The following is a 27,306-nucleotide window of genomic DNA, read 5'->3' on the forward strand; positions in this document are numbered from 1 at the left end:
CATATTTGCTTCTCATGTGTTTATATATGATCATAATTATGTATGTTCAGGTGGTTTATGGTGGTGAATATCTTGTTAACATTCATAGTTGGCTCTGTTTTGGGTTGGATGCTTAACAAAATGGCTAGAACCCCTAAACACCTTCGAGGCCTTGTTAGTGGTTGCTGTGCTGCTGGTTGTTACTCTAAATTTATATAGAGTAATGATAGGTAGACATACACAAATTCCGGACATTCAACAGATATACATGTTTAAGGGGATTAAACCACGCAACTGTAAGAAGGGGTTAAAAACTGCCTGCCAAAATGTATATTTGTTAAATGTTTGAGAATTTTCGTATGTCTAACTATTATTATTGATTTGAATTTATATAAAACACTAAATTTGACTTTGATAACTTATTCCACTTATTTTATTTTTGAGGGTGATTCTGCATTGTGCACAGGGAATTTGGGGAATTTGCCTATTATTATTGTCCCAGCAGTTTGTAAAGAGAGCGACAGTCCATTTGGAGATACATCCACCTGCTCAACTTATGGGGAAGCTTACGCATCCATTTCTATGGGAGTATGTTCTATGTTTGCTTTTTGCAAGGGTAATTCTAATATACACTATTAAAAATATATAGGTGGTATAATTATATAAAACCTGAGTAATTAGTTAATTACCTATGAAATGTTTGCTCATGAGCTTTTTTTTGAACGTTGTTTGCTCATGAGCTTGAATTCCACAACAGGGACTTTTGGAATGTTCGAAAGACCAAACAACAAAGTATTTTATTTATTTATTAAATTTGTCTGTTTGCCAAGTATTTTATTAATCACAAAAATGCAATGTATTGAGAATTTCTTTCAGTCTCTTATATACTAAGTTAGTTGCTAAAGTTTATCTATTTTATGATATTTCAGGTATCTTCACTTTTGACGTTCTCATATTTGTATATCCTCATGGAGTCAAGTGTGGATAGGGACACTCAAAATATGAATACGATTGATGCCACAACCAGCACTACACATTTTACTACAACACCAGAAATATTTCCGGCAAATGTCAAGGAACCATTGCTTCCTTCAACAAACTTTTCGAGCACAGACAATCTTTCAATTCAACATGAGTCACCACATGATAAAAATGAGAGCAAGGTTGATTACTACTCCTAACTTTAATAAACTAGTATACTTTACTATTCATTTTTATCGAACAATTTCCACTGGTGTTATGTTAATATGCTTGGAATGAGAATTGTTCTTTTATTTTTGAAAAGAATGATGGACTTTTAAAATGGCAATAACAAGAAAGAAGATCCAAGGAGAGGTCACCAACAATGTCCCAGATTCGCTTGAGACTGAAAGTACTGATACCCTTATCTTTGATCAATAAGGGCCACAGGGAGTTTTGAAAAGGGTGCCAAAGGCACTGAGAACATGAAAAACCTAGGGAATGATCTTTCAATGTGCAGTCTAGAGGAATTGGTGATTCAAGGTCAAGCCGACCAATTTAGCTACTACAAAACCTGAACTATAGTGCGATGGGGAGGGTGTGGATCTCGTCGAATGTTCGGGGCTTGAGCAACTAGACAAAGCAACGGGTTGTAAAGAAGGCTTTGAGTTGTGTAAAACCGAAGATGCTTCTCTTTCAAGAAACTAAGCTGAATGCGAAAAGAGAGAAAATCTTTGATTGCTAGGCAAGGTCTTTCGATATGGCTTTAGAGTTTGTTTGTGCAAAAGGTTCAGCAAAGGGCTTTGTAAGCATGTGGAGAAAGAATGCATTCTAGTATGTTAAAGTACCAGATTTCTCTTTCTAGTAGTTAATTTCTTAGATGCTATTGGATGTTGGTTAGGGAATATGTATGGGCCTAATAAGGATAAGAGTAGGGGTGAATTTTTAGCTACAATAGGTGCAAAGTTGGATCTTTTTTCAGATGTTGTGGTGTGGGGGGGGGGGGGACTTTGATACTACTCTTAATTTTGAAGAAGAAAGGAGGGGGAGTGGGAGCATTAAGGTGGAAAATTCTCTATTCATGCAATTTGTAGATAACTATACCCTAACAAATTTACCATTATTGAAATGGGACTTCAAGTGGTACAACTCTAGACATGAGGACTTGAGCAGCAGATTGTATACATGACTCCTTAATGATGAGACAATATTGATGTTCAATAGAGCCTCTCGAAAAGTGAAGGATTGAGGAATTTCTGATCATCGATTTTAGCGTTGGGATCAAGTGATTGAGCCAAAGCGATTCTACATTTTCAACTACTAGCTTATGGAGAAGGGACTTAAAGAAATGGTTGAGGAATGGTGGAGTTTGGAAATGGTTGAGGGTTAGTCAAGATATGTGCTGCAACAAAACTTGAAGGGCGTAAGAGATAGGATCCGAGAGTGGAGGAAGAATAGAGGGGGTTGAGGTTCTGAATAAAATAAGGGGCTAGAAGATCAGTTGCATGGTGTCTTGGGTCATATGGAGGGGGAATGATTTTTTTGTGGAGATGAGAAGAAAGAGATTAGAGATCACTTGCAATTTGTGGAAGGAGTATAGGAAGGAGGAAAGTATGTGGCTATATATTAGAAGGCAAGTGTGAAGTGGTTGAAGGAAGGGGATAGAAATTTCAGTTACTTCCACAAGGTATGTAACGTTAGGGGACTTAAAAATATTATTTAGCAGTTGGTGTTAGATGGGAAAAGTCTGGATGGGCAGAGGCCATCAAGCAAGCTGTTTTCATTCATTTACATGCCTTCTTTAAGAAGGAAACAAGGATAAAGGTAGCAATGCGGTCTAGCAACTTGGCAAAGGTGGCTGAAGCTAATAGATCGATTTTGGAAGAGGAATTTACTAAGCATGAAATATGGGAAATAATTCAATCTTTTGATTGGAACTAGGCTTCGGGTCCGGATGGATTCAACATCAAAATTTTCAAGGAGTTTTGGACGTTGGTCCAAGAGGATATTATTGAGGTGATTTAGGATTTTCACAAGCATGGAAAGTTCGTGAAATGGTTGAATGCGCCTTTCATTGCATTAATTCTGAAGAATCGGAATCGTAGTGTGATAATTGATTACTGCCTCATTAGCTTGATTGGAAATGTAAATAAATTGATTGCCAAGGTCTTGAAGGCTCGGTTAAAAAGGGTGATGTCAGTGCTCCTATCATAGAGTTAATTTGATTTTACCATAGGGTGCCAGATTGCAGATTGCATTTTGATCGCAAAGGAAGTTGTGGAATCCATGAAGAAAAGTAGAGAAGGTGGGTGTTTGTTGAAACTTAATTTCACTAAAACCTATGATAACATAAATTTATACTTTCCATTAAATGAGTTAAAGTAAATGGGATTTGCAGCAAATTGGTTACTTGGATTCAAGGTTGTGTCACAAAAGCTTCACTAGTGGTCTTGGATAACGGGCCCCCCTCGAACTTCTTTGAAATTGAAAAGGGTTTGCAGCAAGGAAATCCGTTATCACCCTTGTTGTTCAATCTATGTGTCAACATACTTTCTTACTTGTTAAATCTTTTATTCGAGTGGGAGAACTGATATGGATTTCTTTGTGGGGAACAACTTATGGATGAACCACCTCTAGTTCGTTGATGACACTCACATTTTTTTTTATGAAAATGACACAGTAAAGTGGGAGAAAATCGTTGAGGTATTGCAAATGTTCGCGGTGACCTTTGGACCGAAGGTGAATTTTAGCAAGTCTATGTTGATAGGTTGTGTAATATGCAGGACGAGGTGGTTGAGAGGGTGATGAGTTTGTTGGAGGAGAGTGTGGGAGCTTTGCCACTTTCCTACCACGGAGCTCCTATTGGTGTTTATCTGAGAAGGAAATGGTTTTGGTTTATGCTGATTTAAAAAAGAGAAACAAATTAGCTATGTAAAGTCCCAAGTTCTTGTCCCTTAGTGGGAAGCTCATACTATTGCGAGCAATAATAAGTGTTATTCTGATGTTTTACATGACACTTTTTAAGGCACCAGTAGGAGTGGTTGGTGAGTTTGAGAAACTCATGCGGGCATTTCTTTGGGTAATGAGGGATAGTGGGCGTCATATTTCGTGGATTTCTTGGGAGGAGGTTTGTAAAAGAACGCAACCAGGTGGCTTGGCCTCGACTTCTTAGGCTAAAGGATTAGTTATGCTCATCAAGTGGGTTTGGAGGTTCGAGGGGAGAAGTGGGCTTTCCAGAAACAGGCAGTGAGTCCAAAATATGGGCTGGATGAAGGGTTTTTATTGATGCATCTACTGGTGGAAAATTCCTGCTCATTTTTCATGTTTTGCAAGATATCTTGAAAACCATTCTGGAGGACTCGGTAATCAGAGAGGCTTTCAGGGATATCAAATTCTAAAGTATCGGAACATGTCACTCTTCCGGTTCTGGTTGGATCTTTAGCCTGAGATGTGTCTTCTCCATAGTAGGTTCCCTCGTATGTTTGCTTTGGCTGTAAATGAACTTGCCAAAAATGCAGATTTGAGGTTATTTGTTAGTGGTAAATGGTGCTAGGACGCAAGTTTAGACGTCAATGCTTCGTTAGGAGGTAGAAAAGCAATATTAGTTTATGTCAGTCATTAATTCGCTCATTCCCAATGCTGGCAACGACGATGTAATTTGGACCAGTGAACATAATGGTTGTTTCACAGTCAGGACGCTATGTTCAATGACAAAGAGTCAACTTTTTGCCACTCTAGGTTGGGTTTTGATGCAGTGGGCAAGGAAGACTATACCACCAAAGGTGGTTTTTACATTGGCAAGCTATGGAAAATATGATCACAATAAAGGTTAATCTCTTGAAGAAGGGAGTTGTTTTGGTCGATGAGGGTGTGTGCAGCAGGTGCTGACTATTGGAAAAAATCTCAGAGAACATATTGATGTCTCACACTTAGAGAACACATTGTTGACTAATGGGTTGTTATCTTGAATAGAGAACATGTAGTTTAGTGCAACTCAAACAACCTTCATTGTCTGAATTTAGAATGGTCCTCCTAGAGAGATATAATCAGATTTGATACTTTGGGAGTTGATTTTGTATTTGGTGTGTTGGTTTGTTTTTTGGCACACAATGATGTTGTTTTTCAAACAAATGATTTTTCATGCGACAAAGTATGTGACTTGCATATTTTGAAGATCTTGTGTTGGGTGTATGTGTAGTGGAGGTAGTGCCCATATTATCTTTACGAATTTTCTAAAAACTTTATGGATATTCATGCGAAGAATTATGTCATGAGGCATAGGTTAAACTTGTTGTTCCCTTCTCCACCAGAGGTCGAAATTCAATGTGGATGACCAATCTAAGGGTACTCCGGGAATAAGCAGGATTGAAGGTGTCCTATATGATTACAGTAAGGAAATTAAGGATTACTTCTCCAAATTGATGGATGTTATGTAGGCTTTAGAAGATTGAGTACAAGCCATCCTGCATGCTTATTATTTTCCCAATCGTTTAAGTTGAGGAATATCTTGATCAGAGCGATTCATCTCTTGCGGTAGGAAGGGTAAGATGCAAGGTAAATAAGACTTGGAAGTTGTTAAATGCCTTGAATTTGATTGATATGATTATGGTGGAGGTAGAAGGTATTGGGTTGTTCACATTTTTAGAGAGTACAATACCATAGCTAATTTATAGTAAAAAAAAACCATAGCTGATTATTTGACAAAGAAAAGTTGTAATAGGGTGGAACCCCTTTGGATGCTAGTTTGACCTGTTGTAATTGGTCTGAATATACTCTTTCAACTTGAGAATGTTTATTCTCGATTTCGTTATTATATAAATCTTGGGCTTTCAAAAAGAATTTCTTTAAGCATTGAAGATGACTATCTTGTAGTAAAAAATGTTCTACCATGTACAATAACCACTTGATCCTAAATACTAAACTTGACTCAAGATAGATTTTTATTAGGAAGATGTAAATTGTTGGATATCATTTTCCATTTTCTTTTGTAGGTGTCAATTTTGAATCATATTACATGGCCCATTACAAAATGTTTTGGATATGTGAAGATGGAGAAACTGTTTACACCAATAACAATTGCAGGGGTAAGCTAACTTTTTGTCATATAAAATGTTTTAAGTGATAATATCATTTGATAAATATGTCATCTTAATAGTATACTGATCATTATTCACCTTACTTTATCTATTTTATTTCACAAATTTATTATCTAAACTTTAGCTTTTAGCCCTTTACATATCATAAAAATTGAGAACAATGAACAAGATGGGAACAATGAGCACTCCTTTTGTTCCGGGAAACCCTAACTAGGGACGATTCGGACCCTCAAGCTCATGCCCCACTAAATCAGTGGACTAGAGCTGGGGGGCTACTGTTCCGGGAAACCCTAACTAGGGACGATTCGGACCCTCAAGCTCATGCCCCACTGAATAAGTGGACCAGAGCTGGGGGACTATTATTCCGGGAAACCCTAACTGGGGACGGTCCAGGACGAGCTCCGAGAAGGGACGATCACCGTGATGGGGAACGAGCTCCGAGAAGGGACGACCATCCCCATTCCCATACCCCCGCTGGAGCTGACGACCGGGCCCACCCCTTAGTTCAGTACAACATGCGGTCCACTACGTAGGGGTTGACCTAGGCCAACTACCCTACGGAACTAGTGGTTGGGCACATATCCCGAGGTAACTTGGGCCGTTAGATTACTGCTTTGCGGCAGGAAAAGCAGGGAATCTAACGACCCAGGATAAACCAAGTACGAGTCATGCATGACGTTGCATGGCTCCAACCCTAATTCCCCTACTTGTATATAAGGGGGCTTCTCCTCCATGCTAAGGTAACCCATTCACTTCACTTCTTCACTTACTATTTCCTCATTCCTCTACTTACTTTGGCATCAGAGTCCCTTGCAAGAGCCCCTCCCGGGAACGTCCAGCTCGCCGACTCACCACTTCCCCGCTTCTCCTCGCTACCCCCTCCCACTGGGTAGCTTGGTCACTCCGATCACCTTTTGAGTACCTGGGCATACTGAATGACACTATTCCAAAAAAAAAACACACCTTGGGAACCTTACACATCCAAATGTATCAAATTTACATGTTAGAAAAGAGAGAAGTGAGGAAAATGAGAAGGATATAATTGGGCTAGGGGAGGTTATATGAGTCTCTTCGGATAACAATAATAGTAACTAAATAAAAAATATATTGAGGGGCTTAGGCGAAGGGACAAAGTCCATTTTTTTTATCAGACTAGCCATATTTTTTTTTCTCCTTTTGCTAAGTTATTTTTAACTTTCTATGAAAATATTGCACTTAAATTCTCTAAGTTTGTTATCCATTGTACATTTTTCATTCTCGAATCTATCATGGAATCATTGAATAATTAACATTAATTTGTTAGTTTTTGTATTTTAATGTGTGTTTAAATTTGAATATTCTTTTTCGTTTTTCAGATTATTGGATTTACCATTGGAGCAGTCACCCCGATGCAAAATCTCATGGTTGGTGATAGTGCCCCTCTTCGTGTCATCATCAATTCTGCATCTTTAGTGGGGTATGAATCTTTATATTCCTGGAAGACTTAGAATTATTATTTTTTTAAAATAAAAATAAAAACCACTATATTGTATCATATGAAATGAAAATGTATCTTTTAATTCATCAATCTTTATTTTTAAGTATTGCTAAAGTAGAATGAAGTAAATATAAATATAGAAATTAATCAAGAATATCTTCTCAACTAGGATTTTAAACTAAGTTATTTATTAAACATATTTAAAATTATACACACATCTAAGGTTGAACAATTGTACTCTTAACCAATAACCCATTGCACCCAAAACCTTAAAAACTGTATTGCTTAGTTATGCAATCACACCCATGAAATCCAAATGATCATGAACCTAAACACATCTTGTTCTATTTGAAGAGACCCATCAAATAATAAAGCTTTCGGTGATGAAGAAGTCTTTAATTATTAATATCGAATCAAGGATGTGTAAAATATTTCAAATTGTTATGCACAACATCTAATCCCAGCTCGATACTCGGAAAAAAGGCATAAAAACAACCCCAAATGCTAGAACTTTAAATTAGATCCCCTTAGTTATGAAGAGAAAACATATGATCCGAAGAGAAACAACATGCCAAATGATATCTCAAAAATAATTTAGAGCAACATAAAACCTGTAAATTTGACAAGATGATACACCTAAATTATACGGAGTCATTACCTAAATTGTAAAGAGACTAAGAAGTTATAAATTATAAGAATAAGAAGATAATACTTCTAATCAGTCCACCAAAAATTATGACATAAAGTCTTAAACTACATCATCCAACTCAACTACACCCCATGAACTAAAACTTGAGAAAAGCATCAAGCATAAACCAAAACCTATTACATTTTCTTAATCCAGGGAGGGGATTAGGGGCAGGGATTAGGTTTGCAGGGTTTGAACCCTGCACCTAAAGTTTGTCCTCGAGTTTTTACCACTTGAGCTACTGAAGGAGGACACAATACACTTTCTTTTTTCTCAAAAGAAAAAATGGTATATACATCCTCCGGTCACTATTATAAGCAAAAGTTAGCTTTTTAGATTCATTGAATAACATACATCATTTATTCAATGAATCTAAAAAATTGATTTTTGTTTATAATTGTGACTGGAGGATGTATATGATGAAAGGCAAGAACACAAAGACCAACAAGAAAAGGACACCTCAACCAAACCTATAGGCCAATCCAGCAAAAAAACCCGTACACACACCCCCCAAGACCATAATATATCAAAGAAGGACACACCCCACAACAGTCACAACCAACATATCAAAGAAGGACATAAGCCTAAGCATAAAAAAGACAATAAAATACCGAGATAGATCAACCAGCAAAGAAGCCACCAAAGAAGAAAACCCAAAAACCTACAAACCAGTCCAATAAGAAACCATATGGCCACCACCCTTAAGAAGATTTTCGTGCTTGAATTCGGAAAATAATATGTTTTAAAGATGTCATATATGCCCCATCAAAAGGGTGAAGGTATGAAAAACGGTAGAAAGGGGGGGTTTGAATAACGTTTTCAAGATAAAGCTTCCACCTTAAAGATTTTGACAAATCTTTCGAGAACTTAAGTGCCAAAGATAAGAGATAGAAAAGCACACAAGGATTTTATCCTGGTTCACTTGATAAATCACTCAAGCTACTCCAGTCCACCCGTTAAGGTGATTTATTCCTTCTTAGAATGAAGGCAATCCACTAATCAGGTAAGAGTTACAACTGCACTTGAAACCTACAAGTGACTAACAATTACACTGACTTAGCTCACACTAAGATTCACTCTCTTAGTCTTCTCTAGGATCCGATCAACCTTGATCTCCTAAAGGAACTAAACAAACTGTTTATCAAAGAATTGTTTACAAGAGATTTACTTCTAAAAAGCTAATAGTAAACTCAATGAATTTCAGATGAAAGAAAGCTTAGAAGAATTTGAATTTGTCTTGCGCGTATGTGAATGCTTCTCGCCGCTTCTTTCAGTCTTCAGCCTCTTTATATACTCCAAGGATTAGGGTTGAGCGTTGCATGGGAAATGCTACCGTTGGAGGGCAGTTCTGGAAAATCCAGCTTCTGCTGTGTCTGAGACTGTTAGGTAGGTCGTCAGGAAGGTACAGTTGCTTTTGTACTTGGATAGCGACTTGACCTTTAAACCTAGGAGACTTCTGATCAGGAGAAAGCTTCATGTTGGAACTTGTGAAGCCGGTTGATCAGAGTCAGAGGGAAAGCCCAGATCCTCTGACCATTGTTTCTTCTGATTCTGAACTCAGAGGGAAGTACATGGTCTTCAGAGTATCTTGCTTCTGGACATCAGAATTTCACTAATCAGCTTCTGGATCTTCAGAGTCTTCTACACCATCAGAATATCTGAGCCTTCAGTGTTTCTTGGTTATCAGACTTTCTGGATCTTCAGAACTTCTAGTGACTGAGTCCACATCAGAGTTTGTATAACTTCAGAACTTCTGAAGCTTTTCCACTGTTCATACTGAACATGGTGAATGCGAAAGCGTTGCTTGGGTCGCTCTTTATACACAGTGCTTCTGATTTGTGTGAGGTTGAGTTGAGGTCAGAGCCTGTAAATAGCACACTCAGAAAAACACGTTAGAGTACCACAATTGTTCATATCAAAAGGTTAACTTGTAACCATCAAAACATAGAGTTGTACTACTAGATCAAAACTTGATCTTACAAAGGGCACTCCTTTCCCTAGTCATAACACCCTTTGCTCCGAAAACACCATCGAAAAAATCATCAATTGATTCCCTTAGTGTGCATTCAAAGAAGTCAAGTCTTCCATTACAACAAAGCCTTTGGAGAACTCATCTTGGTCCTTCTTCTTCCTTCCTCTCTTCTCAACGTTCCTAGGTGAGGTTCCAAGGTGAGGTTCTGAAGTTTCAACCAGAGGATGGGGTGATCTAACTGAGGAGTGGTTAGACACAGATTGTTCTGGTTCAGGTTCTGGTTGAACAGGCTCTTGTTGGTCAGGGGCAGGGTGAGCTTGTTGAGCCAAAGGGTCTGCCTCATGTAAAGGATTGGCCAAGATAGGTTCATCTGGGTCAACTAGACGTTCAGGTCTAGGGCCAGGATATCACCTAGGGCTTGGACAAGTGAGATAATATTCTTCTAAGGTAGACACCTTTTCTTTTCTAACTTCCATGAATTTTCGAAGGGATTCAGAGTTGTTGGAAGGAGAAGAGTCATCAACATTTGTTGGGAAGGATACAGGTGTAAGGGCTGTGGAAGAGTCTGTATCCGTGGTTCTGGGAGCCAGACGTTCTGATGCTCTTGGGACAGAGTGATCAGAGGTTCTGGGTCCAGGTTCTGTTTGGTTAGGCTCTGGTTTCTCAGGGATGATGGGTTCAGAAGTTAATAGGTTGTACTGGATGGTAATGGGAGAGGTTGGTTCATCTGGCCTAGAGGGTTGGTTCTGGAGCAAATTCCAGAGAGGTGCTTCAGTAGGAGAAGGTTGGAAAAATGAAGACCTTGGGGAATGTGGTGGAGAGGTGGTTTGTGCAGCTGGTTGGGACTCAGGAATGGGAGTGAGTGGATTTGAAGATTGTTTGAGCATGGCTGATATGGGGAGTGCATCAAATAAATTCAAATCATCATCAGAAGCAACTGCAGACTTACTTGATTGTGCTGATGATCTTGTCACTCTGGCAGGAGTTTCAATCCTTCTGATCACTTCAGCAGCTGGTTCCACCCGAGTAGGCTTCATCACAATTCTGACCTGCTTCTTCTTCTTCTTAGGAGAAGGAGGACCATCCTCATTATCACCATCATCACCATCATCTGGCTTGCTGGTTTCATCATGTTTTCTCTTGGATTGACCAGCCTTCTTCCCTTTGGTCAGAGGGACATCTGATTCCTCAGAAGATTCTTCTAGGATCATCTTCCTCTGAACTGTCTTCTTGATAGGAGAAGGAAACTCTGGAGCTGGCGGCAGTCTGCTGAAGAATTCATCAAGATCAATTTCATAGCCTTGAGCCCTTAGGTCTTCAACATAGCACCTAATGGCTTCAGGATTGTCTGCCTGTGTCCACAGAGGGTAGTCATTCAGAGGCACCCTTCTACTTCTGATTTCAGAAGATGTGTCTTCATGGGCTGGAGCAATCTTCTTCTTGACTAGGCCCATTTTCTTTAGAGAATTCGCAGTGAAGACATCACTGACAATGGTGGTCAGATCCTCTGTGCATCCAGCATTGACCAGATCTTGAATGAGGCCACTCTCAATGAAGAGATCAGACAACAGTCTCCCAAGGGGGATATACTTGATTGCTGACTTGATGGAGGCAGTAGTCCTAGACTTCCGGATACACTCCTTCAAGTAGGAGAATAGGAAGTAGGGAAGGCAGATCTTCTTCTTGTCTTGGATGAAGAACAACATCGCCTTCTGGTTGAAGTTGATGTAGTCTGGGGAACTGCCCTTTGGTCTCTGGTTTATGCAGTTGAGCAGAATCTTGTGCCAGATCCTGAGCTTGGGATAAAGGTCCATCACTTTGTAATTAGTCTTGCCCGGTTTGTAATTGGTGTACATGGCCTTGTTGGTCTCATCCTTCGTCTTGGGTTTCAGCTTCGATTCAGTGAATTGGAAACGATACCCAAGAGCAGTTTCTGCACCCAGCAGATTCACGAAAGACTTCTCTGTAATGATGATCTTCCTTCCAAGAATGTGAGATACCACCTGAGTATCATCGCAGTCGGCGTGCTTCCAGAATTCCTTGATCAGTTTGTCATACACCGGTCCTCGAAGCCTGTTGAAGTAATTTTCCCAACCTTGAGCTTGGACTTCAGGACGAAGATCATACCCATTTGTAGCAAGGTTGTCGAGGTCGAATCTCCATTCTGCCAGTACTTGAAGTTCCTCAGGAGCATATACGCAGTGAACGACACATCCCCGTTCTGCAATCGGAATAATCTGCTCTTGAGCTTGACCTTGATCTTGATTCGGATTCTCAGGACCCCTTTGACCTGTTGCTAGACCAACTACCATATGAGGGAATTGGGTTGCATCTGCAGTAGCTCTTCTGGTTTGACTCACCATTTTTGGAGCGGTTGAAGGTTTAGGTAGAAGATGAAGGTTGAAAGATGAAGAGAGATCGAGAGAGAAATCGAGGGTAAGCGGTTTTGAAATTGCAGAAGAGAGAGAGAGTAAAAACCGAAAGTGAAGGAGATCGTGTGTGTATAGTGGGTTTTGACAAATAACCGTTGTTGATTCAAAAAGCAATTTAAAATCAACGGTTGAAAATTAAAGATAGATAGTAACAGTAAATACACATATCACACACAGGAGAGAAGCACATCTACACGCAACATGACAGACTGTCACACGGGCACAAGGAACTATGCATCAGAAATACTGACACACGTGTTGCTATCTCAGCTTCAGAGTCAGTACCAATGGGTACACACACTCTGATTGAGTTACCTTCTGGACTAGACATCTTCTGATCAAGAAGTATCATAGTCAGAGGTTCTGATCCATCTTCACTCTGGACAAAAGTCCATGTTCAGATTTTTCAGAATAAAATTAAATCTATCCTCTGCTAAGGGCTTTGTAAAGATATCTGCCCATTGATGGTCAGTATCAACAAACTTCAGAAGAAGTACGCCCTTCTGTACATAATCTCTAATAAAGTGATACTTTACCTCAATGTGCTTTGCCCTTGAATGCAAGATAGGATTCTTACTCAATGAGATTGCAGCAGTGTTATCACAATAGATTGGGATATTGCTCTCAAGGATCTGATAATCCTCCAACTGATGTTTCATCCAGAGCATCTGAGTGCTGCATATTGCTGCTGAGATATATTCTGCCTCTGCAGTTGATAGTGCAATGGTTGATTGCCTCTTGCTTGCCCATGAGACTAGATTGCTTCCCAGAAATTGACAATTTCCAGAAGTACTTTTTCTCTCTGTTCTATCTCCAGCATAATCAGCATCACAATAACCTGAAAGCTTATACTCTGATGTTTTCTTATACATCAAGCCAAGGTTAGTGGTGCCTTTCAGATACCTTAGGATCCTCTTAACAGCAGTTAAGTGGGTTTCCCTTGGATCTGATTGGAAACGAGCACATAAATGAACACTAAATAGTATGTCTGGCCTAGATGCAGTTAAGTATAGAAGTGAACCTATCATGCCACGATAGAGCTTCTGACATACTTTACCACTTTTATCTTCTTTCTCCAGAATGCATGTAGGATGCATTGGAGTCTTGGCCACTGTAGATTCCAGCATATTGAACTTCTTCAGAAGTTCTTTAGTGTACTTGCTCTGATGGATATATGTTCCTTCTGGTGTTTGATCAACTTGTATTCCCAGAAAGTACTTTAATTCTCCCATCATACTCATCTCAAATTCAGCCTGCATCATCTCAGAAAATTCTTTGCATAGAGATTGATTAGCAGAACCAAATATAATATCATCAACATAAATTTGCACAATTAAGATATCATCTTTATAAGTCTTGCAAAAAAGAGTTGTATCTACTTTACCCCTTACAAACTCATTCTCCAGAAGGAATGAGCTGAGTCTCTCATACCATGCTCTGGGAGCTTGCTTCAGACCATAGAGTGACTTCTTCAATTTGAACACATGGTCTGGCTTCTTCTCATCTTCAAAACCTAGGGGTTGATGAACATAGACTTCCTCTGAAATATAACCATTTAGGAAGGCACTCTTCACGTCCATCTGATGTAGAACTATGTTGTGATTCACTGAGAAAGAGTTCAACAGTCTGATTGCCTCTAGTCTTGCTACTGGAGCAAATGTTTCAGTGTAGTCTATTCCTTCCTGCTGGCTGTAGCCTTGAGCAACTAGCCTTGCCTTGTTTCTGACTACATCTCCTTTCTCATTCAGCTTGTTTCTGAATACCCATTTTGTTCCAATTACATGGACACTCTCAGGCTTCTTCACTAAGCTCCAAACATCGTTCTTGGAGAATTGATGCAATTCTTCTTCCATGGCTAGAATCCAATCCTTGTCCCGAAGAGCTTCATCTATGGACTTGGGTTCAATTAAGGACACCAATCCTTTCAGACTGAGCAAGGTCTCTTCAGAGGGTCTGAAGACTGATCTGGTTCTGACTGGTTCGTCTTTGTTGCCCAGAATCAATTCCTTAGGGTGAGCTGCAGTGATTCTGCTCTTCTTCAGAGTTTGTGAGTCAGAGGGACCAGCTTCTTCCTCTGGTTCATCTTCCTCTGGCTCAGCTTCCTCTGGAGCTTTGCCTTTGTCAGAAACATTAATGCTTAAATCTGCAAACTTCTCAACTAGCTTTGACTGGTCAGAGTCAAGCTTATCGTCAAATCTAACATGAATAGATTCTTCAATAGTCTTAGCATCAGTATTATAAAATCTAAAACCTTTAGATCTCTCAGAATAACCAAGTAATAGACATTTAGAAGATTTAGCATCAAATTTATGCAATCTATCCTTAGTATTGAGAACATAACAAACACAACTAAAAGGATGAAAATAAGAAATGTTGGGTTTTATGTTCTTCCACAATTCATAGGGAGTCTTATTCAGAATTGGTCTCACAGAGATTCTGTTCTGAATGTAACATGCTGTATTTACTGCCTCTGCCCAAAAGTGCTTAGCCATGCCAGTTTCTTGGAGCATGGTTCTAGCCATCTCCTGAAGAATTCTGTTCTTCCTCTCAACAACACCATTTTGTTGAGGAGTTCTGGGACAAGAGAAATCATGTGCAATTCCATAGGAATCAAACAGACTCTCAAACTTGTCATTCTCAAACTCTCCACCATGGTCACTTCTGACACGCACAATCCTACAAGCCTTCTCGTTTTGCACTTGGGCAATGAAGGTAGAGAACACAGCATGAGACTCATCCTTGCGGGTTAGAAACTTTACCCATGTCCAGCGGCTATAGTCATCAACGATAACCATCCCATATCTCTTGCCACCTATAGACTCAGTTTTCACTGGTCCAAAAAGGTCGATATGCAGAAGTTACAACGGCCTTGAGGTTGAGACAACATTCTTTGCCTTGAAAGGGACTTTTGTGAATTTGCCTTTCTGACATGCTTCACAAAGAGCGTCTGAAGCGAACTTCAGATTGGGTAAGCCCCTGACAAGGTTTAGCTTGCTCAGCTGAGAAATCTTTCTCATACTGGCATGCCCTAACCGTCTATGCCATACCCACTGCTCTTCATTAACAGACAGAAGGCACTTCACATTTTGAGCCTCCAACTCAGATAATCTGATCTTATAAATGTTGTTCTTCCTCTTGCTGTTAAACAGAACAGAGCCATCGATTTGACTTACAGCCCGGCAGGACTTTTGATTGAATATAACATCATAATCCTTGTCAGCTAATTGACTTATAGACAATAAGTTATGTGTTAAGCCGTCTACCAATAACACATTATCAATGCATGGACTACTATCTACACAAATAGTACCAGTACCAACAATTTTACCCTTTTCATTTCCTCCAAAGCCAACTTCGCCTCCAGGCTTAAGTTTTAGCTCTTGGAACATACGCCTTTCTCCCGTCATGTGACGCGAGCATCCACTGTCCAGATACCATGATTGGTGTTTCAGTGGAGCTATCAAGGATATCTGCAACATAGATAATCTTGTCCTTAGGTACCCACTTTCTGGGTCCTTTCTTGTTAGTTACCCCAGAGGTTCTGATCACCTTGGGTGTCTCAACATGATATTTTAAAGGAATATTTGCATGATATTTAGACATAGAGAAAGATCCCTTTTTAAGAGGGTTTTTAGCAACTTTAGCAGGTAAAGGATCAGGCAATATGGTACTAGAGGGAACAAAGCATTCATACAAGGATTTAGCTTTAGACACAGAGGGCTCATTTCTAATTGGTTTAGAATAGCCAATGCCACGCATTCCATTTATGCTTACGCCGTAGATCATTGAAGCCATTAAGCTTCTATCCACGCTTTTAGCTAGGAATCTTTGAAAAGACTTTTCATACATAGACTCATTTCTACAATCAGAGGCATCACAAGCAACAATTTCTTCTAACTTAGCAATCTGGTTCTTAAGCACAGAGTTAGAATTGATCAAAGCATGATTATCATTTTTCAAATCAGAAATAATTTTCTCATGTTCAGAAGGAGTCTTGGAAACAGCAGATAAGTCCTTTTTCAGCTTCTTATGCTTAGACAATAAGGAGTTATACTTATCCATGATATCAGACAATGCATGTTTCAGTTCAGAGGTAGAGAAAGAAGCGAATACCTCATTTTCATCGTCTGAGTTAGGATCTCCTTCTGATTCTGAGTCAGAGTCAACAGCTCCCTTTGACTCTGCTTCTTTGTCTTTGACAATAGCCATGAGTCCTTGGACTTCACCATCAGAGTCAACATCCTCTGACTCTGATTCATCAAATGTCACCATCAGACTCTTCTTTGTCTTGAAGTGCTTCTTTGGCTTCTTGTCCTTCTTCAACTTTGGACAGTCACTTTTGTAGTGCCCTGATTCTTTGCACTCAAAGCATGTGACTTCCTTAAGTGAGGACTTCTTCTGACCTGAGGATTCAGACTTTCCTTTTGCCTTTCCAGAGCCTTTGTATTTGCTCTGCCTGTGCTTCCAAATGCGATTGAGTCTCTTGGAGATCAGAGTCAGCTCATCTTCATCAGAATCTTCTGATGCTTCTTCAGATTCCTCTTCTTCAGCTTGAAGAGCTTTTGACTTCTCAGCCTTAGCCTTTTCAGATTTAGATTTCAAGGCTATGGACTTTTTCCTCAGATCTTGCATCTCTGAGCGCTTCAGCTCATGGCATTTCAAAATGCTGATGAGCTCTTCTAAACTCATATTCTCAACATCTCTCGTGAGCTCTATTGAAGTCACTAAAGGCATCCAACTTTCAGGAAGACACCTGATGACCCTTATGACATGATCTTTTGTTGTGTAGCTCTTGTTGAGAGGTCGTATGCCAGCTACAAGCAACTGAAATCTGGAGAACATTTCTTCAATGGACTCATTTGGCTCCATGATGAAGGATTCATACTTTTGGATTAAAGACAATGCCTTTGATTCTTTGACTTTCTTGTTTCCTTCATGAGACATCTTCAGAGATTCGAAAATGCCTTTCGCAAACTCACGATCTGTAATCTTCTGGTACTCTTCATAGGAAATAGCACTTAGAAGAATTGCTCTTGCTTTGTGATGTTGTGAGTACAGCTTCTTTTGATCTGCAGTCATCTCTGACCTTGGGATCTTCTTGTCATCTGCATCAACTGGACGCTCGTAGCCATCCACAATAATATCCCAGAGATCTGCATCGAAACCCAGAAAGAAACTTTCCAGTCTATCTTTCCAATATTCGAACCTTTGACCGTCGAACATAGGAGGCTTTGCATTGTAACCATCTCTTTGAGTTTCACTGGTGGTGGCAGCCATTGTTTTTCACACCGGCCCGGATCACTGAACACTGTTAGGTGTGGTAATCAGAACTTGCGCTCTGATAATAATTGAAGGTATGAAAAACGGTAGAAAGGGGGGGGTTTGAATAACGTTTTCAAGATAAAGCTTCCACCTTAAAGATTTTGACAAATCTTTCGAGAACTTAAGTGCCAAAGATAAGAGATAGAAAAGCACACAAGGATTTTATCCTGGTTCACTTGATAAATCACTCAAGCTACTCCAGTCCACCCGTTAAGGTGATTTCTTCCTTCTTAGAATGAAGGCAATCCACTAATCAGGTAAGAGTTACAACTGCACTTGAAACCTACAAGTGACTAACAATTACACTGACTTAGCTCACACTAAGATTCACTCTCTTAGTCTTCTCTAGGATCCGATCAACCTTGATCTCCTAAAGGAACTAAACAAACTGTTTATCAAAGAATTGTTTACAAGAGATTTGCTTCTAAAAAGCTAATAGTAAACTCAATGAATTTCAGATGAAAGAAAGCTTAGAAGAATTTGAATTTGTCTTGCGCGTATGTGAATGCTTCTCGCCGCTTCTTTCAGTCTTCAGCCTCTTTATATACTCCAAGGATTAGGGTTGAGCGTTGCTTGGGAAATGCTACCGTTGGAGGGCAGTTCTGGAAAATCCAGCTTCTGCTGTGTCTGAGACTATTAGGTAGGTCGTCAGGAAGGTACAGTTGCTTTTGTACTTGGATAGCGACTTGACCTTTAAACCTAGGAGACTTCTGATCAGGAGAAAGCTTCATGTTGGAACTTGTGAAGCCGGTTGATCAGAGTCAGAAGGAAAGCCCAGATCCTCTGACCATTGTTTCTTCTGATTCTGAACTCAGAGGGAAGTACATGGTCTTCAGAGTATCTTGCTTCTGGACATCAGAATTTCACTAATCAGCTTCTGGATCTTCAGAGTCTTCTACACCATCAGAATATCTGAGCCTTCAGTGTTTCTTGGTTATCAGACTTTCTGGATCTTCAGAACTTCTAGTGACTGAGTCCACATCAGAGTTTGTATAACTTCAGAACTTCTGAAGCTTTTCCACTGTTCATACTGAACATGGTGAATGCGAAAGCGTTGCTTGGGTCGCTCTTTATACACAGTGCTTCTGATTTGTGTGAGGTTGAGTTGAGGTCAGAGCCTGTAAATAGCACACTCAGAAAAACACGTTAGAGTACCACAATTGTTCATATCAAAAGGTTAACTTGTAATCATCAAAACATAGAGTTGTACTACTAGATCAAAACTTGATCTTACAAAGGGCACTCCTTTCCCTAGTCATAACACCCTTTGCTCCGAAAACACCATCGAAAAAATCATCAATTGATTCCCTTAGTGTGCATTCAAAGAAGTCAAGTCTTCCATTACAACAAAGCCTTTGGAGAACTCATCTTGGTCCTTCTTCTTCCTTCCTCTCTTCTCAACGTTCCTAGGTCTACCTTAGGCCTAGAGGCTTTTACTTCTCGACCACGAGGTAAAGGATCAGAAGGAAACAATGATCACAGGGGAGGGACGCCACGAGCCTCTCTCTCTCTCTCTCTCTCTCTCTCTCCCCCTGAAAGTCTGCAACGAAGCACCCTAACGCCAACGAAATGACCTCAACCCAAAGACAAGACTTTCAGCAATAGAAACTTTGGCGGGTGTCCTTACATCGTCAATCGTCATCAGGCCAAGACTAACCCGACATATAAGAGCATCAAGTTCAAGAAACAAAACTACATTAGACACCCAAGTGCCCCTGTGGCAACACCTACACAAATCAGAAACCATCTCCACTTCTCAAGGAAACAAAAAGCAACATGTTGGTATCCATCTTCTTCCCCATCAAAACCTCTCTCCAAGGCTTTGAAACAATAACTTAATCACCTGCCAACATAAACACTGAACTTAGCCCATGTTGGGGGAGACAAGGGAGCCCATGGGCCGAGGAGCAAGACACCAAGAGATCTCGACGCCACATCTTAACCCAAAACCTTAAGGCATTAGGTTTATGGGTCACATCTCTTATAACCTCTCCCTCTCACCTTGACTTCTCCGATGTGGGACTTGACTCCAACACTTGATTCCAACAATCTCCCCCTCAAGTGTGAGACCCTCAACCACATCACCCATGGTCCACTCGTCTGGTCCCACGAACCATCGCTGATACCACTTGTTGGGGAGAGCCACGACGAGGACCCGTGGGGCAAGGTCGAGGGGAAACACCAAGGAGATCTTGGACACCACATCTTAACCCAAAACCTTAAGGCATTAGGTTCATGGGTCACATCTCTTATAAAGTCTTCTCCTCACCCATACTTAACCAATGTGGGACTCTAACTCCGCACTTAAATTCTCAACACTCTCCCCCTCAAGTGCGAGTCACCTCCACAATATCATGGCCCCCCTCCACAGAAGCATATCCACCCTTGCACCGCTGTTCACTTCACCGCATCAACGGAACCCGCCGCCTAGCCACACTGCTAGGAAGACTTTCAACACAAGGAGCCGTTATGGTCCCACGAACCATCGGCTCTGATACCAATTGTTGGGGGAGACAGGGGAGCCATACCAATTGTTGGGGGAGACAGGGGAGCCCATGGGCTGAGGAGCAAGACACCAAGAGATCTCGACGCCACATCTTAACCCAAAACCTTAAGGCATTAGGTTTATGGGTCACATCTCTTATAAAATCTCCCTCTCACCTTGACTTCTCCGATGTGGGACTTGACTCCAACACTTGATTCCAACAGCCCATATATTCGTAGTCAAATCCTTGACCAAGGCCTTTTGAATACCCACCTTTGAAGCGACAAGGATCAGAGACTTAGCCAACGAAACAGACAGAACTGCACCTACAACTTGATACACATCTACAAATATGATAGCCTCCATGGTCTTCTTCCTAGATGAGAATCTTACGAACCCAAACGAAATTTCTGACGTTGTTCCTTCAGCTGTTGAAAAAATACATTCGTCAACTTTCCCATATGCTTGAAACGACATCGAACATGGTGATACCTTGTCCTAAAAAACAACGACTTACATGAATGATGAGATGCAATCTACCCCAAAACTTTTCCCATCACCATCCTTATCAAGCTCACGTTCACCGTCCTTATCTATTATTTCCTCCACCGATCGTTGTTCCTCACCACCACAGGCCGATGCCAGATCAGCCACAGAGCCATAAAGGTCCTATTTCATGGTTGTGTGTCAACGAAATAGAAGAAGAAAATGGCATCTTGACACATATTGTGAAAGGAAGGACCAATAGGAGTAAGGTACAAATAATTGGTTTGAGGCCAAATTGGGTTGGTGGCCTGGACCTGAAACCTATCCTCTAATGTGCTGAAACAACTGTCGTCGCCTTGGGAAGAGGAAGAGAAGACTGGTTTTCTGTAACTAAGATCGTGAATGAGAATAAAGCTTAGAGAAGAAGAGGAGCGAAGGAGTGAGTCTGATGTGTGGTGGTTAGTGCTAAGACCAAGCCGCCCCAACCCTGATCGGCCATCGCCGCTTAGCAGGAACAAGAGGGTTTGAAACCCTAGCACAACACCATGCGAGGATTGCCTAATGTTTCATTTCCACATTACGCTTTCTTAAAACACATACGTATCCAAAAATCCTTAAATCTTACTAGCATTGGTTCTTTTGTTATCCATTAACTACACATTAATGTGCCTTATCAATAGGCTATATGTTTTCCTCCCAGATTCTGCTATTTCACATGACATTAAAAAGCATTACATCACACGATTCAATATATTAAATGAGAAATCATATTTATTAAAAATAAAATATAAGAATGAGATACTAATTATTCCAAAACCAACAATGTTGTCTGGTCATTCGTTGCTACATGTTGTGCATTTCAGAATTATCCTTTCCTCTCATACATGCTTTGACTAAAAAAATATGGACCGCTGAATTTTTCTATCCTTTATGGCTTGAATGGACTACGTAAAAGTCATTTCATAACGCCTGGGGAACGCAAGTTTGATCCAGGATTGGAGAGGAGAGGTGGAAGAAATTAAAAGGCTCGGGATGGATTTATGAGTCTTTGTGTGAGCCGTATGCGGTGAGAGTCGCACGTACAGTAACGAGGGTGTTCGCGTCTATACGTGTAGTGTGGTGGTTGGGCCTACCCACCCTATTTGTTCCATGATCTATGGGTCTACTGGAGCTACCCACTTCGATCAATTAGCCAAGATTTTAACCGGATACAAAATCACCGGCGCTCGATCTAGTGGTATTTTTATGGGGATTCTATCTATCGCTTAGGATCCCTATTCAAGATGCTTTTCACCACTTATATTAAACCAAATAATAAACAAATCACAAAACTTACGTAAGAATGAAGAAAAAGATTATAAAAAAAAGTTGTTAGGAGAACTATATCCAATGAAACTAAATAAAAAAATTGAACAATATAACGATTTCTACTAATATGACTTGCAATGATATATTGAGGAAGAGATATTATATCATTTCATCAACAATTTTCAACTGAGTTTAGTGTATATCAAGAGTCAAGGAAAACCTGAGAATCTAGAAAATATTTTGCCACTGAAGACAATGGAATAATAAAGTTGTTAAACAAATATATTTTAGGCGATTTTTTTTATTTCATGATTTCAATAATTAATGTTGGTTACAATCAAAATTTTAAGTTTGAAATCTACTTGATATTGTTATTTTGATTAAGTATCACTCTACTTATTTTTTGTCAAAATGTTGTATATTGTTATTTTTGTATTTTTTGCCTTGTATGCCTCAAAGGCGTTTCTCGGGAATGTTGTACTCTTTTTTTCTTCACTAGGGTTTTTCTCACTCGGTTTTTCCTAGGATGGTTTTAATGAGGCACGTTCCTTGGAAATGGTCTTTGGGGTGGTTTGTTAGGTGGGGTTTAAGTTATTTGTCATATTTATGAGAGAGTTGTTATCATGATTTTACTCATTCATCATTATATATAAGGTTAAAAACTATAACCGTCCCTGAACTTTGAGCGAGATTTGAAAACTATCCCTCGCCGGAAAATTATCTGAAAACCATCCTCAGACTTTCAAAAACAAATTGGACCCATCCCTCCGACCACCTTAGGTCCTGCCAATGTGCTTATGTAGAGCCTATAATCCTATGTGGCACCGCCACATCAATTAAAGAATCTAGTTGGGATATTTTTTATTTTGATTTAAATTATCCTAATTAAATTATATAAATTTCAATCAAACAATTTTTTTTAACCTAAACAAATTTAAAACTACTTTTTCAAAAACCAAATTAAAACTAATTAACAACAAATCTTCTCTTTAAAAAAAAAAAACACATCATCTTCCAGAAAAAAATTTCACGCTTCTCACTTCATCTCCTTCACCCACCATCCTCCACCCACCCACTCATCCCCATCGCTAACCCGCCACCCACCAAGAACCCAGGGTCGTGAAGAAGTGGCGAAACAGATCGGGATGCAGCGGCGAAACATTCGGATCTATTGAAAGAGGAGGAACAGATCGAGAATCAGGGTCGAAGTCCTCGCTGCTATGAACCCCACCTTCGAGTTCTTCAAGCAGTACGATAGGGCTGGATTTGGTGCAATTTTGCTACTTTGGGTTTCAACTTTACAGATCTGGGTTTGATTATTGCATTGGGACTTGGTGATGCTTCCAAAATTTGCTCTGCAATCTCCATCACTTGCCCTTTTCTGCACAGCTATGGCAAATATCCTCGATCGAGTGTTTCAAATTGCACATTTAATACATACAACAACTAACCCACTTTGATTTTATTTAATCTAAAGGTTGGCAATTCGGTGCACCGAGTCTTCAGTTTTAGATTTTGTGGGTTTCATTTTCGTTTGGTGTGAAGGGTGTGTTTGATTGGATTTATTCGAGGTGTGATAGGTTTTCTAGGTGGGGGATAGTGTGGGTTGGGGTTGTTTCAGTGTTGGGGGGCGATTTCTGGGTGTTGGGTGCAGTGGGTTTGGAGTTTTGGGTTTGCAGATGAAGAGGTAGAGAAGAAGAAGACGTAGGCTCATTAATTGACGTGGACAGCCACGTAAGCAACTGGCCGGACCTGAGGCTGCCAGAGGGACGGGTCAAATTTGTTTTTGAAAGTCTGAGGATGGTTTTCAGATATTTTTTGGGCGAGGGACGGTTTTTAAATCTCGCTTAAAGTTCAGGGACGGTTATAGTTTTTAACCCTTATATATATAAATATATATCCTTTGTTTTCAAAAAAAAAAAAACTTTGTATTGTTCTTCTATGAATGAGAAATCATATATCAACAGGGTAATCTTCTTTTCCACCTTGAGTTCAAGTTAATCTTGAAATAATATTTTATTCTGCTACATGTTCTCTTCTCCATTTATGAGTTGCAATTTTACACCCTCTTAAGAGTTCCATTGCAATTCAAGTCAATTGACGTTGCAATGCATACAACCACAATATTTCCTAAGTTTTCATTTGCAACACCTCCACATCAACGCCATTATGGATGAACAAAAAATATGCGTTATTTTATTCTTAAAAATGTGTTCAACACCAATTCTCTTACGGATTCCCTCAATTTGACATCAATATTCTGACACAAACCATAGTTTAACACCAAGAGGCCGGTGTAAATTGTGATTAGTAACATATCTATTCTTGTAACACTCGGAGCCGATTAGGGCGGGGAGTGAACGCCGGTAGAATGAGGCATGGACGAGGAGCGGCTTCTAATAAAGCTTCTACGATGAGAGGTACATGGATGAATCGATCTCGCACCCGAACAAATCATGCATATAACTTATTTAGTTTTAATTTCTAAGGACACTCGTGATCGCTGTAAAAAATGATTATAAACTTTACTTATAATATATAAGTTATTGTTCACATGTTCAAAAATCAAGACTCAATAATTTATGAGCATAGTGCGTCTCACACCATTTCAATTTTCAAAGGTGGTGCATGTTAAGTAAGAGGGCCATGAAGAGACAGTTTAACACAAATAATTGATTTGTAAAAGAGAATACTTTAATGAAAATATATAATATGCAATATCATTTATCAATCTTATTTGTATTTTTAAAATTGTAGGGAGGGCGCAATTGTATCTATGACTTTGATTGTGGGAGCCAATCTTCTTGATGGTACATAGTTAATTAATTTGTTTTCTAGTTTTTATTTGTGAAGTTGACTCTAGCTTCTAACATTTTAAAACTAGAAGTATTATTTAAATGCTATTCTATATTTCATTAAGTTTGTTTGTACCAATTTTCCAGGTTTAAAAAAGTCAGGAATAAGCGTTTCCCTTATTATGGGAATTATGGGAGTGCGGTTCATAATATCACCTATACTGGGTATTTTGATTGTTAAGGTTGCGCATTATTGGGGATTTGTCGGGTCGTATTCATTGTATCAATTTGTTCTTATGCTTCAATATGCATTGCCACCTGCAACAGCTATAGGTAAGATGACTTTCTTAAACTTTTCTTCAATGATGTAAGGCTTATTCAACATGATATGTTTCAAAACTGTTGTACCTTATATTATATTTTCAATTAAAATCTAATGTATTTAAAGTTTTCTAGCTTGCATGCATATTGTATTAAGTTCCAATTTTACATGGGTTCCTTTGCTTTAGTAGTTGCTTATACATGAAATATGGTTGTATCTTATGTCACGTTTTTATTGGATAACTGCACAAATATTTTTGTTTTGCTTCATCTTACCTTAATTATGCTTATGACATGTTGCTTTATGTTAGTCCATTATCTAACATTTTTATGGTTTGTAAACATTCAATAGCTTTCTTACTCTTATCATTATCGTTCATGAACATGACATTTAAATATTACACTAAGCCATAACTTATTGGTCAATATTTGAGAAAGGGAGAAGAAATTTTTTCCTTGTTTTGGTCCAAAAGTATGCTCAATTTGTACCTAAACTAACATCTAATTTATTTCTTTCATAAGTCAAGTCTAGTTTTTTTTTTCTTCTTAATTATATTTCTACTTTAAAAGGCAGACTTTGCATGTAATATTGGTCATCTTAACTTGGTAGGGACGATTGCTCAGTTGCTTGGAATTGTTGAGAGTGAATGCTCTTTTATCATGATATGGACATACACTGCTGCTACATTTAGCCTCACCCTTTGGTGTACCTTGTTCATGTGGATGCTGGAGTGACGTTTACGCTAAAATATATCGGCTCCCTCTTCCCAAATGCAAAATATAATATATGACCAGTTTTTTTTTTGGAGAATGAGTAAACATTATTGTAATGGTTTCATAACAATTTGAAGCATATGTTCAATTGTGGTTGCTTTTTAGCTTTTGAGGAGAGATGTCTATCCATTATTTTTTATTTTTTTTGTTTTTTCTCCCCTTATGATGCAGTTTTAATGTTTCTATCTTTAGATCGCTATATTATTTTTTTCTAAAAAAGATAAAGTTATAGTTAATATTGACATATTTTTCGGTTGGCAAGGCAAGGTTACAGAGATAGAACGCTAACACTTCAGTTGTTGGTCAATCCTTCTCAAGATCTTCAAGTGATGTTGCTCCAAGATTCCTTAGGAGCTCCTTAGTTTTGTTTTTGTTTTTGCACTTTTCCGATGTATAAAAAAAAAACATATTTTTCTCCATATGTTGAATAGAAATAAATATTAGTATTTAAACATTATTCCAAAAGTTAATTTTAAACTTAATCAATATGAAAATGACAGAACGTGTTGTAATTTTAAAATGTACAAATAGTTTACACTTTACACGTGATAAGTTAATTTTAATAAGTTTTTTGGACTTGCTGGAGCAAGTCGTTGTACATGCATAAAATAAATAAACTTTCAAATGTTTAGTTTATACTCAAGTCAAATGAGTATCATAATCCTTGAAACTCTAGCAAAAGATCAACAGTCAGAACCCGTACCTCCCTGCATGTGAAGGACTTCTTCCCCAATCAGTTCATTTCTACCCTTTTAGGAGGGTTTTTCTCCTATCTTATGTGAGAGCTATCTATTGACTACATAGATACAAAGATGGACATTGAGATATAGACCAGTGATAGTCGCAAGTCTAGAGTTAGGCTCCAGAGCTGATGATTATGGGAGTGTTTTGACAGAGCTGATGTTCTTGTATTTCACTTGTTCCTTTTTGACAAGTTATTGGGAATACACATCGTAAACCACATGATTTCCATAAATTCAGTGCAATATCAAGGTGCAAAGTCATATGAAAACATAGGAAAAGGTATTCATTTTAGACGCGGATCACCTAACCATCAAATTCTTGGTCGGAGGTGGAGGTGGAGGAGTTAGTGTCATAAGAGCTAACGAGCAATTTTCATGAAGAATATCATTATAGCTCGAGGCATCCTTTGAAGTCCTTTGGATGAGAATAAGAGTGAAGAGCTTCATTCGACCACAATTCCTTTGACA

The 27,306-nt window shown here is 39.1% G+C and overlaps 1 protein-coding gene across 2 annotated transcripts in view; it reads left to right on the top strand.

Annotated features, from left to right (window-relative positions):
- LOC130715368 (protein PIN-LIKES 3-like) overlaps window positions 1–26,477 on the top strand; it is a 29,608-nt gene extending 3,131 nt beyond the window's left edge. For both annotated transcript variants that reach the window (XM_057565458.1, XM_057565459.1), the window contains exons 4-11: window positions 51–175; window positions 446–567; window positions 909–1,142; window positions 5,931–6,023; window positions 7,391–7,491; window positions 24,963–25,015; window positions 25,148–25,333; window positions 25,932–26,477. In XM_057565458.1, the coding sequence (XP_057421441.1) occupies window positions 51–175; window positions 446–567; window positions 909–1,142; window positions 5,931–6,023; window positions 7,391–7,491; window positions 24,963–25,015; window positions 25,148–25,333; window positions 25,932–26,056 (1,039 nt within the window). In that variant the 3' untranslated portion in view covers window positions 26,057–26,477. The remainder of the gene's footprint in view (window positions 1–50; window positions 176–445; window positions 568–908; window positions 1,143–5,930; window positions 6,024–7,390; window positions 7,492–24,962; window positions 25,016–25,147; window positions 25,334–25,931) is intronic.
- Window positions 26,478–27,306: the final 829 nt, after the last annotated feature.

Source organism: Lotus japonicus, chromosome 4, assembly GCF_012489685.1.
Source record: "Lotus japonicus ecotype B-129 chromosome 4, LjGifu_v1.2".
Lineage (NCBI taxonomy): Eukaryota > Viridiplantae > Streptophyta > Magnoliopsida > Fabales > Fabaceae > Lotus > Lotus japonicus.